The sequence below is a fragment of the Sinocyclocheilus anshuiensis genome, unplaced genomic scaffold, assembly GCF_001515605.1.
Source record: "Sinocyclocheilus anshuiensis isolate Anshui unplaced genomic scaffold, SAMN03320099.WGS_v1.1 scaffold728, whole genome shotgun sequence".
In the NCBI taxonomy this organism is placed as follows: Eukaryota; Metazoa; Chordata; class Actinopteri; order Cypriniformes; family Cyprinidae; genus Sinocyclocheilus; species Sinocyclocheilus anshuiensis.
Genome location: NW_015555767.1, coordinates 1,031,823 through 1,042,758, shown reverse-complemented (window position 1 = coordinate 1,042,758; position 10,936 = coordinate 1,031,823). Strand labels below are relative to the sequence as shown.

Genomic DNA, 10,936 nt, shown 5'->3' with positions numbered 1-10,936 from the left:
CTTTCAAAACAAAAATTAAAATAGGAAAAATATGCAATATGAAAATAATTGAAGACAAAATGTGTTTTACTGAGAAAAAACTAGATTTGGTTTTTAAAAAGCCTTTTTCCAAAAGGTACATCTGGAAAAAGGGGGGTCGTCTTATAATCAGGGTCGTCTTATATTCGGGCCAATACGGTATGTCAAGAACCGTTCATCCAATCGACTTCACGCATGGCGGCTGTGTTGCTGCGGACCCAAGGGAGTGCAGTGTCGCATTTTGGTGCAATATGGACACGCGACACGTTCAGAATTAATAAACTTTTAATAAACTACAGAACAGTGCGAGCCGGAAGCGGTGCGCCTCACACGGGCAGGGCTTATATGCTCCGAGAACAGACACTGCACTAGTTATACAAAACACACAGGTCTGTTAAGAGCAATACTTTTAATATAGACAAATTATTATTAAGCTGGGCTACTGTACTTTTTTTTTTTTTTTTATGACTGCCGTATTCGCAAGTATTTTCCAAGCAAATTAAGTGCACGTTTTTATCATGTGTAAAATTACTGATTAACATGATGGATAAAAGCAGCTAGTTTTTTTTACACCAACAATATACTATAGGCACACTACTTACTGAACTCAGGTGATTTTTCAAACTTGATGTGCTGTTGTGGTAGGCCAGTTTCAAATCGCATATTTGGCACACTGCCTTTGTCTTGTCTTCACTCAATTTAAAGTGCTCCCACATAGCTGAGGTCTTCGGGATTTTTGTCTTCTCTTCCAGATGAAATTAATCATGACGTTCATGACGTTCACTCATGGGCGATTCATATTCAAGCGCGAATGAGAACCGTTTCACGGGGGATGTCAGGTGTAAAAATAAATAAATAGAATATTCGAATCTCAAAATTGAAAATCGAATGCCAACCCACCGAACGAATATTCGAATAATCGAATATTCTGGTCCAGCCCTACATGTGAGTTAACATATTCCTCTTATCGGCAAGACATATCGGCAGATTTTTTCATATCGGGCCGATGCCGATATGTACATTTAAAGCCATTATCGTACGATTCCGATATCGGTCAGATGATGTTGTGCATCCCTAAAAATTACTTTACATGATATTTTAGAAGTATTTATGACGGAATATATTTTTTCTTAACTGCCTTTTTTATATTAGACAAAGTAATTGTAGACTCTTCCTGGACGAGTTAGTTAAAGGGGTCATACGACGTTGCTAAAAAGAACATTATGTTGTGTATTTGGTGTAATGAAATGTGTTTATGCGGTTTAAGGTTCAAAAAACACATTATTTTCCATATAATGTACATTATTGTTTCTCCTCTATGCCCCGCCTTTCTGAAACGCGTAGATCTTTACAAAGCTCATCGGTCTGAAAAGCGAGGTTTGATCTGATTGGCCAGCTATCCAGTGCGTTGTGATTGGCCGAATGCCTCAAGCGTGTGATGGAAATGTTACGCCCCTTAACATACTGTGATGCCGTCTCCCAGCAGGACGAGACTCAGTCCAGCTGCTCTGCTCGTGCACATCCCATCATCGGTTCTCTTTTACCAGTTCAGTCAATGTACTGTTAGGAGTAACTGAATAACTCGGGATATTGGTTTATTTCACGTCAGAGGGAGTGTCAGGCACATTTATAAACCGAATAACTTAAGTAATTTGTGGATTAGTGCGTACTGGAGATTCCGTTCGATTTGGTGAACTGGTCCGACCGGTTCACTAAGAAGATCCGGTTAAATAGAATGATTCGTTCGCGATCCGGACATCACTAAACGATGTTGCATTTGTTGCATCCAGTGGGGACATAATTACTGATTACAATGACTTATACTGTCTTTTTATGCGTTGCGTAAACATAAAACCATGTCTGCATTTGTGATCGGTGAAACAACAAACAACAAGCCTACTCTACACTGCTCAAAACTCGCGTTTGAATCATCATTGGCAAATTATTTGAATATAAAAAACGTACTTACAGGCTGTGAGTCAGAAGCTAATGATTCATTCTAGTCGTGTCCTCTTTTGGAAGGCCAAACAAAGTAGTTTCGCTTTCACAACGAAACACACAGCGACTCCACAACATGGCAGCGGCGGCAACAGCGAGAATAAAAGTTACACCTTCTTTCTTTGCGTGAACATTTGGGCGGCGTTATGCAAATCTTCCCATATCGTGACGTAGACATGTGGGGGCGTGTTAGAAAGAGCCGTTTTAGGTAGGTGTGGTTGACTCTTAACTTTTATAAAGAATATCTCTTTGCATTTGAGACTTTAGTCTTTGCAACTTTACAGATCTTCTTTATGCACCAAGAGCTTGTAACACTTCAAAGAGAAAGGAAAAATTGAAATTGCATCATATGACCCCTTTAATATTGATTTTCTACTGTGAATTGCACATTCACCCCTTTATTTATTAATTGATGAGAACATCTGTCAACTGTCAGATCCTTTAAGATCCTGTTCCTTTATTTTCAGCTGTTTCCACCTGCAGCATCACCTCTCTGTTGTGATTGTGTGTTTTTTAATACATAATTTAGACTGGTTAAATTAAAATGGCTTTACAAATAATAAAGACCCCATGACATCAAAAGGCTTTTGTGTTCTTATGGCATCTATATGATAGTGTGCTCCTGAAAGTTGGCAGAATTAACTTTTATCAGATTAAAATGTGTACAGGTGCTCAATTCAGTCCTGATAGTATCGCTGAGTACATGCTTGTTTCGTGATGTGTGTGTGGTTTCATGATGTAGTTAGCAACACCCAGCCCTAATGTGTGCGCGCACAGTCACCTTAGTTTGCATAACATTTGATAGTGAAAGCTTATGTGATGTCATCTCAATGTGTGTTTGGTTAACTAAGAGAAACTGGTTAGAGATTGCCCTGCAGATGTCTCTGTAATTAAGGTCAGAGTTTTTTCCCCCTATTGTTTAGTGTCTGAAAGAGCTTATTCTTCAGGTTGGCCTGTAATGTCTCTACTTTGGATGTTTGAGCATTCATTTGAATGTGGCTTGATGTGTATATACTTGGGCTGCAACAACTCATTGATAAAATCAATAATTAAAATATAAGGAAAGAATTAAATTATTGCTAATTTTAGTCTTTGTAATGTCGCTGATGATGGTTCAAACACATAATTATGTAGCACTTTATGCTTCAAAATAATTTTTAATGATAATTTTTTATTTAAAAAAATGTACAGAAAAAAGCATTTAACGCAGAGTGCAGAGCGAATGAAAAAAACTGCTATAAGGCATGTACATGCACTCGAGTCGGCATCGTGTTTGCATCGTTTCACATGTTCTTGTTGAAAAAAACAACAACAACAACATGTACATGATCGGGTGAAAGACGGCTCCTTATTCCGTGTCAACCAAAGCATTTTTTTGCCAGCTGAAATCGGCAGGCGCTCTTCTGAAAATGCCTAGCTGTGAATGCTTGCGAGCGCTACGGAGGCGCTTTGGTTGCTGTGATACAGAATAGCCGCTGAAGTAATGTGGAACACATATCACGAATGAATTTTTAAAATAATGCATGCAACATTTCATATGTCAATATTGACTTCTCCATTGTCATTCAGTCGAAGTACAAGTAGGGTGTGACAGTTTGTCGGTGCAGTATTTGCCCCGCCCCTCCTCCACCGTGATTGGATGGCTGACTGAAAACTGACAGTGATGAGTGGTGTGCTTTGCCCAAAATTAAAGGGGTCATATGATGCGATTTAAATTTTTCCTTTCTCTTTGAAGTGTTACAAGCTCTTACATTTAGTCATTTTTTACATTTAGTCATTTTGCCGACGCTTTTATCCAAAGCGACTTACAATTGGGGAATACATAAAGCTATTCTTCTTAAAGAGGCAAACAGACACAGGAAGTGCTTGAAATACCAAGTTTTAGGCGTTGTTCAAATAAGTACAAGCTAGAAAAGGGAAGGAATAAATTTAAAAAAAATGTTTTAAGAAGAATTCAAGTAGCGTTTAAAGAGATGAGTTTTCAGCTGTCGCTTGAAAATTGTCAGGGATTCAGCATTCCGGATAGGGGTGGGATAAAGGTGCATAAAGAAGATCTGTGAAGTTGCAAAGACAAGTCTCAAATCCAAAGAGATATTCTTTATAAAAGTTAAGTGTCAACCACGCCTACCTAAAATGGCTCGTTCTAACACGCCCCCACATGTCTACGTCACAATGTGGGAAGATTTGCATAACGTCGCCCAAATGTTCACGCAAAGAAAGAAGGTGTAACTTTTATTCTCGCTGCAGTATTGTTGCTGCCGCCATGTCGTGAAGGCGCTGTGTGTTTCGTTGTGAAAGCGAAACTACTTTGTTTGGCCTTCCAAAAGAGGTCGATAGCTGATCCGTGCTGGTCGCTGAGGAAATACATCAACTTCGCGCTGTGGATCGCCGGATCGGCTTTCACCGTGGACGAAGCGGAGTCCAGCCCGGGGTTGTCACACCTCCGCTCACTCAAGACCGCCGTGTGTGACGCCGTGTGTTTCGTTGATGATATTTTTTAAGTAATACTTGAAAAAAAAAAAATATTTTAAACCGTTTAAACTGATAGTATTAATCGGTCATTTTTTTTTTACTTTCGGTTAACGGTTAAACGGTTAATTTGCACATCCCTAACATATAGTAAACAAGAATCAAGTGAGTGTGAAACCAGACCAACGCTGCGGGGGGCGACAGGAACAATCGCACTCGGGCTCGGGCCGCATCAATTCAAGTTTTAATTCAATTCAGTTAGTTTATTTGTATAGCGCTTTTCACGATACAAATCATTGCAAAGCAACTTTACAGCAAATTAAGTTTCTACAATATTTAGTGGTACTTTATCAGTGGTGACTGTCAGTTAATGTACATATGGCAGAAATGTACGGAAAAATCAATTAAAGATGTAATCAAACAGACGAACACTATTAACAGCAATTATTATATGATGCAATCAAACTTATAGCTAAATTTGGTAGTTCTGTGTGTTGTTTCAGGGTTGGCATCATCTGAGGTCCTCTGAGGGGTTGGCATCATCTCTTCTCAGGTGTTCTGGATCCAGACTGAAGCTTGTGTAAATCCTAGTTACGGCAAAAAATAGAGACATAATTAGCATAGCATCTGTTCCAAGCAGTGCCCAGTGTGAAAGCCCCCTCAGACTAGTAACACCTGAGTTCATTCATTTTTTTTTAATGATTCATTAAAAGAACTGGTTCATAAATGTAATTTGCTCATGAATTGGACTACATTGATCACGCTATTTGTGAATTTTTGAGGACAACTCAAATATTAAACTTTTCTACTTTGATGAATTTTCAGCTACTAGTATTTAAGTCTTCAGTGTCACGTGATCCTTTAGAAGTCATTCTAATATGAGAAACTCAAGAAACATTTCCTTATCAATGTTAAAAACAGATTTTGCTCAATATTTTTATGGAAACAGTTTTACCTTCAGCAAGGACTCATTGCATTGGTCAAAAATGACAGCAAAGAAATGTTTAATGTTACAAAAGTTTTGTATTATACATAAATGCTATTTTATTTGAATGTTATATTAATCAAAGAATGCCAGCATCCTAATTCCAGCATCTTTCCAGCATTGATGATAAGAACCATTATTAACAATTGAGCGCCAAAAAGAACTGGTAATAAATGAGCACCAAATCAGCATAATAGAATGATTATTTGTAGTGTATGTTTTCACACACAATTGACAGAATACATTATAGAAACAAATGCTCACATAAATTTTATTTAAATAAATTCAGGGCTCCAGACTGCGACTAAAACAGTCGCATTTGCGACTAAAAATATTAATTTGTGAGAAGTTTTTGCTGAGGTTGCCACTGGCAACTATTGAAATTGACATGTTATGATTTAAAAATTAGCATGTAATGAATTTTTTTTCTGATTGTTTTGCGATCACATCTTTTATGTTGACATAATAAACTGAGACGATGCACATCAAAGTTTTAGTGGAAAAAAGACTTTCAATCAGTCCTCATCTCTGCCGAACAGCAGCGTTGATGGCTCATCTGCTGAAAGCAGCTCCAGTTGTGCAGCATGAGAGTGGAGATGCGTGATGTGCGTGCAGAAAAGCAATGTCTATTTCGTGCATAACTTGAACAAATCTTTAGTCTATATGCTGTGGTCTGTTAATGCGTGAGCTTCATTATATTTGTAGCGCACTTGCCGTCCAATAATCGCAATAAGCTTTGTTACATTTTAATAAAGAAAGTATCAGCTTTAAAATTCTGCCAAATTCATAATGAAATTCAAACAATAAATTCCGTTTTGGCACTCTTTAATGCAGCATGAGCGATCGCTTTAGTGCCTCAATTCAAGTGACATGTGAACCCATCACATCTTTCTCTTTACTACTATAGTATGAAATAAACATGAATTGACATCAAAAGGTATATTATAAGATACAGTACATCTTACTGAAATGTCTCATGTAATCACTATTTCAGTGTTTCAAACTGCGGAAAACGTGGAAAACTTGTAGCCTAAACAATGCCACGTAACAATACATTTACCTCAGAATAACCATTCAGTGTCCATAAGCTCATCATCAGTCAGCCAGAAAAAAATAACGATAAGTAGGAGCATTTTGCTAAATTTATGCGCTATATTGCATATTCAGATTTTTACTTAACCTGTTGACATAAGAATGCAAGGAGCTAAAGGTAAAACTGCACTCAATGGCCAAGTGATGCTGACATAATTATGGTCCGTGATATTGGCACAGATTCTGTGTAATAAAGAATTCTTTGTGATTGTATATAGTTCTGAAGTTGGAAAAGACATTTAGTTCCCAATTTAAGTGACCCTTAGTTCCCAGGACATCTACAAGATGGATTAAAATGCTGATAAAGACAAGAAAAAAGACATAAACAAATGACAGTATGTGTTAAAAAAAAATAGAACAGATTTATTCTGTGGCACCTAAAAAAATAAATTGGCGCCTAATTTTTTTCTTATAGGAGCCAATGGCTCCTTAATTGATTGATTTATTTATTTTGTCTGGAGCCCTGTAATAGATAATTTATCAAATTTGTTGTTTTGTGTCAGCCCTACCATTTAAAAAAATTGCTGCTCAAGCCTTTTTTGGCTCAGAATTCTAATTTTTTTCTCTTTTCTTTTCAGGTGGAGTTTTTCCATTCTCTCCGGCACACTCACTCGAAGACCCCATCATTGGATGAGTGCATGCTTACTCTGTGTGTGAGTGTGCATATGGTCAGCTGAAAGAGGAGATAACTCCACGGAGTCGGAGAAGAAAGCGTAGGCATGGCTCAAGGCACTCCCTTGAGGCCGCGTCCCCCTGAGGTCCTTATGTAATGCTGCCTCATCTGCTAATAGACGGCAGCTGGGCCTGATACACCCACACGTACACATTTAAGGAAGTCTCTGAAGTGTCCCAAGGGAGAAGTTGAACTCTTGTTTATTGTTTTCTCTTTGACTCAATCTTCACATACTCACCTGTGAATCCCAGGATTCCTCTGAGCTCCAAAGTCTTCATTTCCGAATCGCTCCACTGACCTAGATCAATTCCCAGTAGCGTTGAGGTGTGTGCTAGCTAAGCGCTGCTCTTTTCACCTGTTTTTTGTCTCTGTGCAAGCTCCATCAAGAGAGGTGTTTTAGCCGGAGTATTCCTCTCATTTCATGCCTCTTGTCTCAAAAAGCGAGAATTTTGATCTAATCATCCATGCATGTGTAAGCCTGTTTACTTGTAAAGATACTGGCCTGTCCTTCGAAACTAACCTGTGGATCAGCAATGCTTCGACTCTGGAGAGAGACACTTGAGATTCCATTTCTTAAGGTGCAGTGTAGCGCACTGGTTGGTTGAAATGAAGGAAAGACATTTTTATATTTTCTGATAGTGTGGATGGTGGGGGGAAACTGTTAACGGTTGATTCCATCTGATTCCTTTGCTGTCATTGCGCCCTTCAAAAGTGAACTACACCAAAACTGAGAAAAATCCTCCTGTCCCTCTTTGTCTTTCGCAGTTTAAACCTGTGAATCCCAGGATTCCTCTGAGCTCCAAAGTCTTCTTTTCGGAATCGCTCCACTGACCTGGATCGGTTCCCAGGTGTTTTGAGGTGTGTGCAAGCTTAGCGCTGCTCTTTCACCTGTTTTTTGTCTCTGTGCAAGCTCCATCAAGAGAGGTGTTTTAGCCGGAGTATTCCTCTCATTTCATGCCTCTTGTCTCAAAAAGCGAGAATTTTGATCTAATCATCCATGCATGTGTAAGCCTGTTTACTTGTAAAGATACTGGCCTGTCCTTCGAAACTAACCTGTGGATCAGCAATGCTTCGACTCTGGAGAGAGACACTTGAGATTCCATTTCTTAAGGTGCAGTGTAGCGCACTGGTTGGTTGAAATGAAGGAAAGACATTTTTATATTTTCTGATAGTGTGGATGGTGGGGGGAAACTGTTAACGGTTGATTCCATCTGATTCCTTTGCTGTCATTGCGCCCTTCAAAAGTGAACTACACCAAAACTGAGAAAAATCCTCCTGTCCCTCTTTTTGTCTTTTGCGGTTTCATTTTTTTTATATCTGTTTTGGTCTTTTTCTTTTTCAACTCCCAGTTCACAGCAGAAAAACTCCAGGACATTAATTGACTACAGTGCTGCTTTATCAAAACATCAAATTCAAATATATTTTTTTAATTTGTCAGCATCCAAAAAAAAAAAAAGAAAAAAAAAACTCAAATTCATACACGTTGCTCTCCTCTACCTCTTCTTATGTATAGTAACAGCACGTTTTTTTCATAAGGTAAACGTTAAAAAAAAAAAAAAAACTTTTAAAGCACCACTAAAGATTTAGGAGTTGAACTGGTTGGACCCAAATTTTAATTTACATTTTTTTTAAGCAGTTTCCATATTACAGTCCTTTTTTGTGGCACTTTTTAAACTTTTTCTTAAACTTTTTGAAAACAAATAGTCAGAAAATATTTAGACTTTAAAGTTTCTGAGTAATTTTTGTTAAATGACTTAATATATAAGCCAGAGCGTCCAAATATCAGAAACTTTAACTCAATTTGTTAAAAGCTCAAATATCTTCAGTTTACCACTTTTTTTTTTTTCTTTTTTTTTTTTTTTAGCATTTTTAACTTTTTGATAATTTGTTTTGTACTATTGAAACAATGCTCATCTTGTGGCCTTTTTCTATAATGCTGAAAGGACAACGACTTCTCCCCTAGCCTTTCTTTGCGTTTGTGCTGTCTCGACAACACAAACACACTTACAAACATATAATTTTCCGGGGCGCGCTGCCATCCTGCCCCCTGGGTGATGCCGAGCGGCAGCATGAGTGGGGGCCTGTCTGGACCCACTTCCCCACCCCACCCCACTGTTCCATCCAGACCTCTCCGGCCTAGTCGCTACGTGCCGGTCTCTGCGGCAACGGCCTTCTTGGTTGGAGCAACCAGCCTCTTCTTCTGCTTCACGTGAGTACACAGACATGTTTACTAACTGATTGCTGCAATCATTTATGATGGATGAGTCAACATGTACTGGTAAATAACAGTGATCAAAAAGTGTATTGCTGCGCTATGGAGTGAGTAATGGCATGTTTTTGCCTAGAACTCGTTCAGAAGTACCAAATTATTCTACCTGGAACTGGTTTTCAATGGCACAGTTAATTAAGATATTCTTATTCTCTAAAACCCAGCAGTGTGTTCACTTGTTAGTATCACAGCAACGCACCCAAGCTAGATGAAAACTATAATGGAAAAAAAATACTGTTATAATATTTGAATGCCTTCTTTATTGCATATCAGTGTATGAGTGTACACATCAAGACGACCTTGTAGATTATACAGTTTGTATGAACAATTGACATATTTTTATAAAAACTTTGTGTTGTGAGTTTGCACATGTGTTACTGTCCAAGTATATCTGTGACCTGAATTAATACTTAAATGAAGTAACATTTAGTTAAAAAAGAAGGTGTTCTTACTGATTTGGGATTGAGGGGTGATTGCATACACTTCTTGTGATTTATTGAAACATTTAGAAAAAAGTTTGTAAATAACATGTATGTCTTTTTCTAATATTCTTTTACTAAATAACGTGCATCTTTTATCACTGCTTTAACTGACAATATTTTACAGGTTAATTTCTTAAAAATCCTGTTTAAAACTATCCAGGATTCCAATATTTTACATTACAAAATAGCTTGTCTGATGATGATCATATGGCAGCAGTTGCTAAGTAGGACAGTATAGTTAACATAATTTCAGTGTTGTCACTTTTCAGCATTTTTATCATTAAATGAGCCACATCTAAGAATGTTATAGTCTTAGTATTAAAATAACTGGACTAGACTTTTTGTATTGTCTTTTTTGTTGTTGAAATTTTTGACAGCTTACATCTAAGCAATACGCTTCTAATAATATCCACAGTTCATAAGTTAATGTTCAATACGGCAGGCTCTTAAATATCAGAAAGATTTTTCACACAGCTTAGAAGATCAGAATTTACCTTGCCTGTGCTGTATTAAAAGGTCTCTTTGCTTATTAATAATTTTTATTAACGTTTTGAATGACAACAAGATCAGTCCTCTACAGATATTTCTTGATTTTGATTTTCGAAAGACTCACAACTAGGCATGGGCTGGTATGAGATTCTGACGGTATGATAACCTTAGATAAAAAAAAAAAAATCACGGTTTCACAGTATTGCGATTATAGCTCTAAAATATGTTATTTTTAAATGCAGCTCAACAAGGTTTTTGGAGACATGCTCGATTTCTACACATTCACCTTTCAGTCCAAGTTATGATGCAGGAATGTTCACCTTTCCCGGATTGAGTTTGAAGCTATGGTTTGGAGCGGTGAGGTACGAGGATGTGTTAACACCATAGACCAGGGTTCCTCAAATCTTGCCCTGGAGGGCCAATGCACTGCAGAGTTTAGCTCCAACCCTGATCAAACTCAC

The 10,936-nt window shown here is 37.8% G+C and overlaps 1 protein-coding gene across 2 annotated transcripts in view; it reads left to right on the top strand.

The window, feature by feature from the left end:
- Positions 1 to 8,020: 8,020 nt before the first annotated feature.
- Positions 8,021 to 10,936, top strand: part of LOC107674225 (palmitoyltransferase ZDHHC5-like) — a 21,939-nt gene continuing 19,023 nt past the window's right edge. For both annotated transcript variants that reach the window (XR_001632491.1, XM_016468144.1), the window contains exon 1: positions 8,021 to 9,444. Coding sequence is in view for 1 of the 2 variants with exons in the window: in XM_016468144.1 (XP_016323630.1) it covers positions 9,290 to 9,444 (155 nt within the window). In the remaining variant the exon portion in view is untranslated. The remainder of the gene's footprint in view (positions 9,445 to 10,936) is intronic.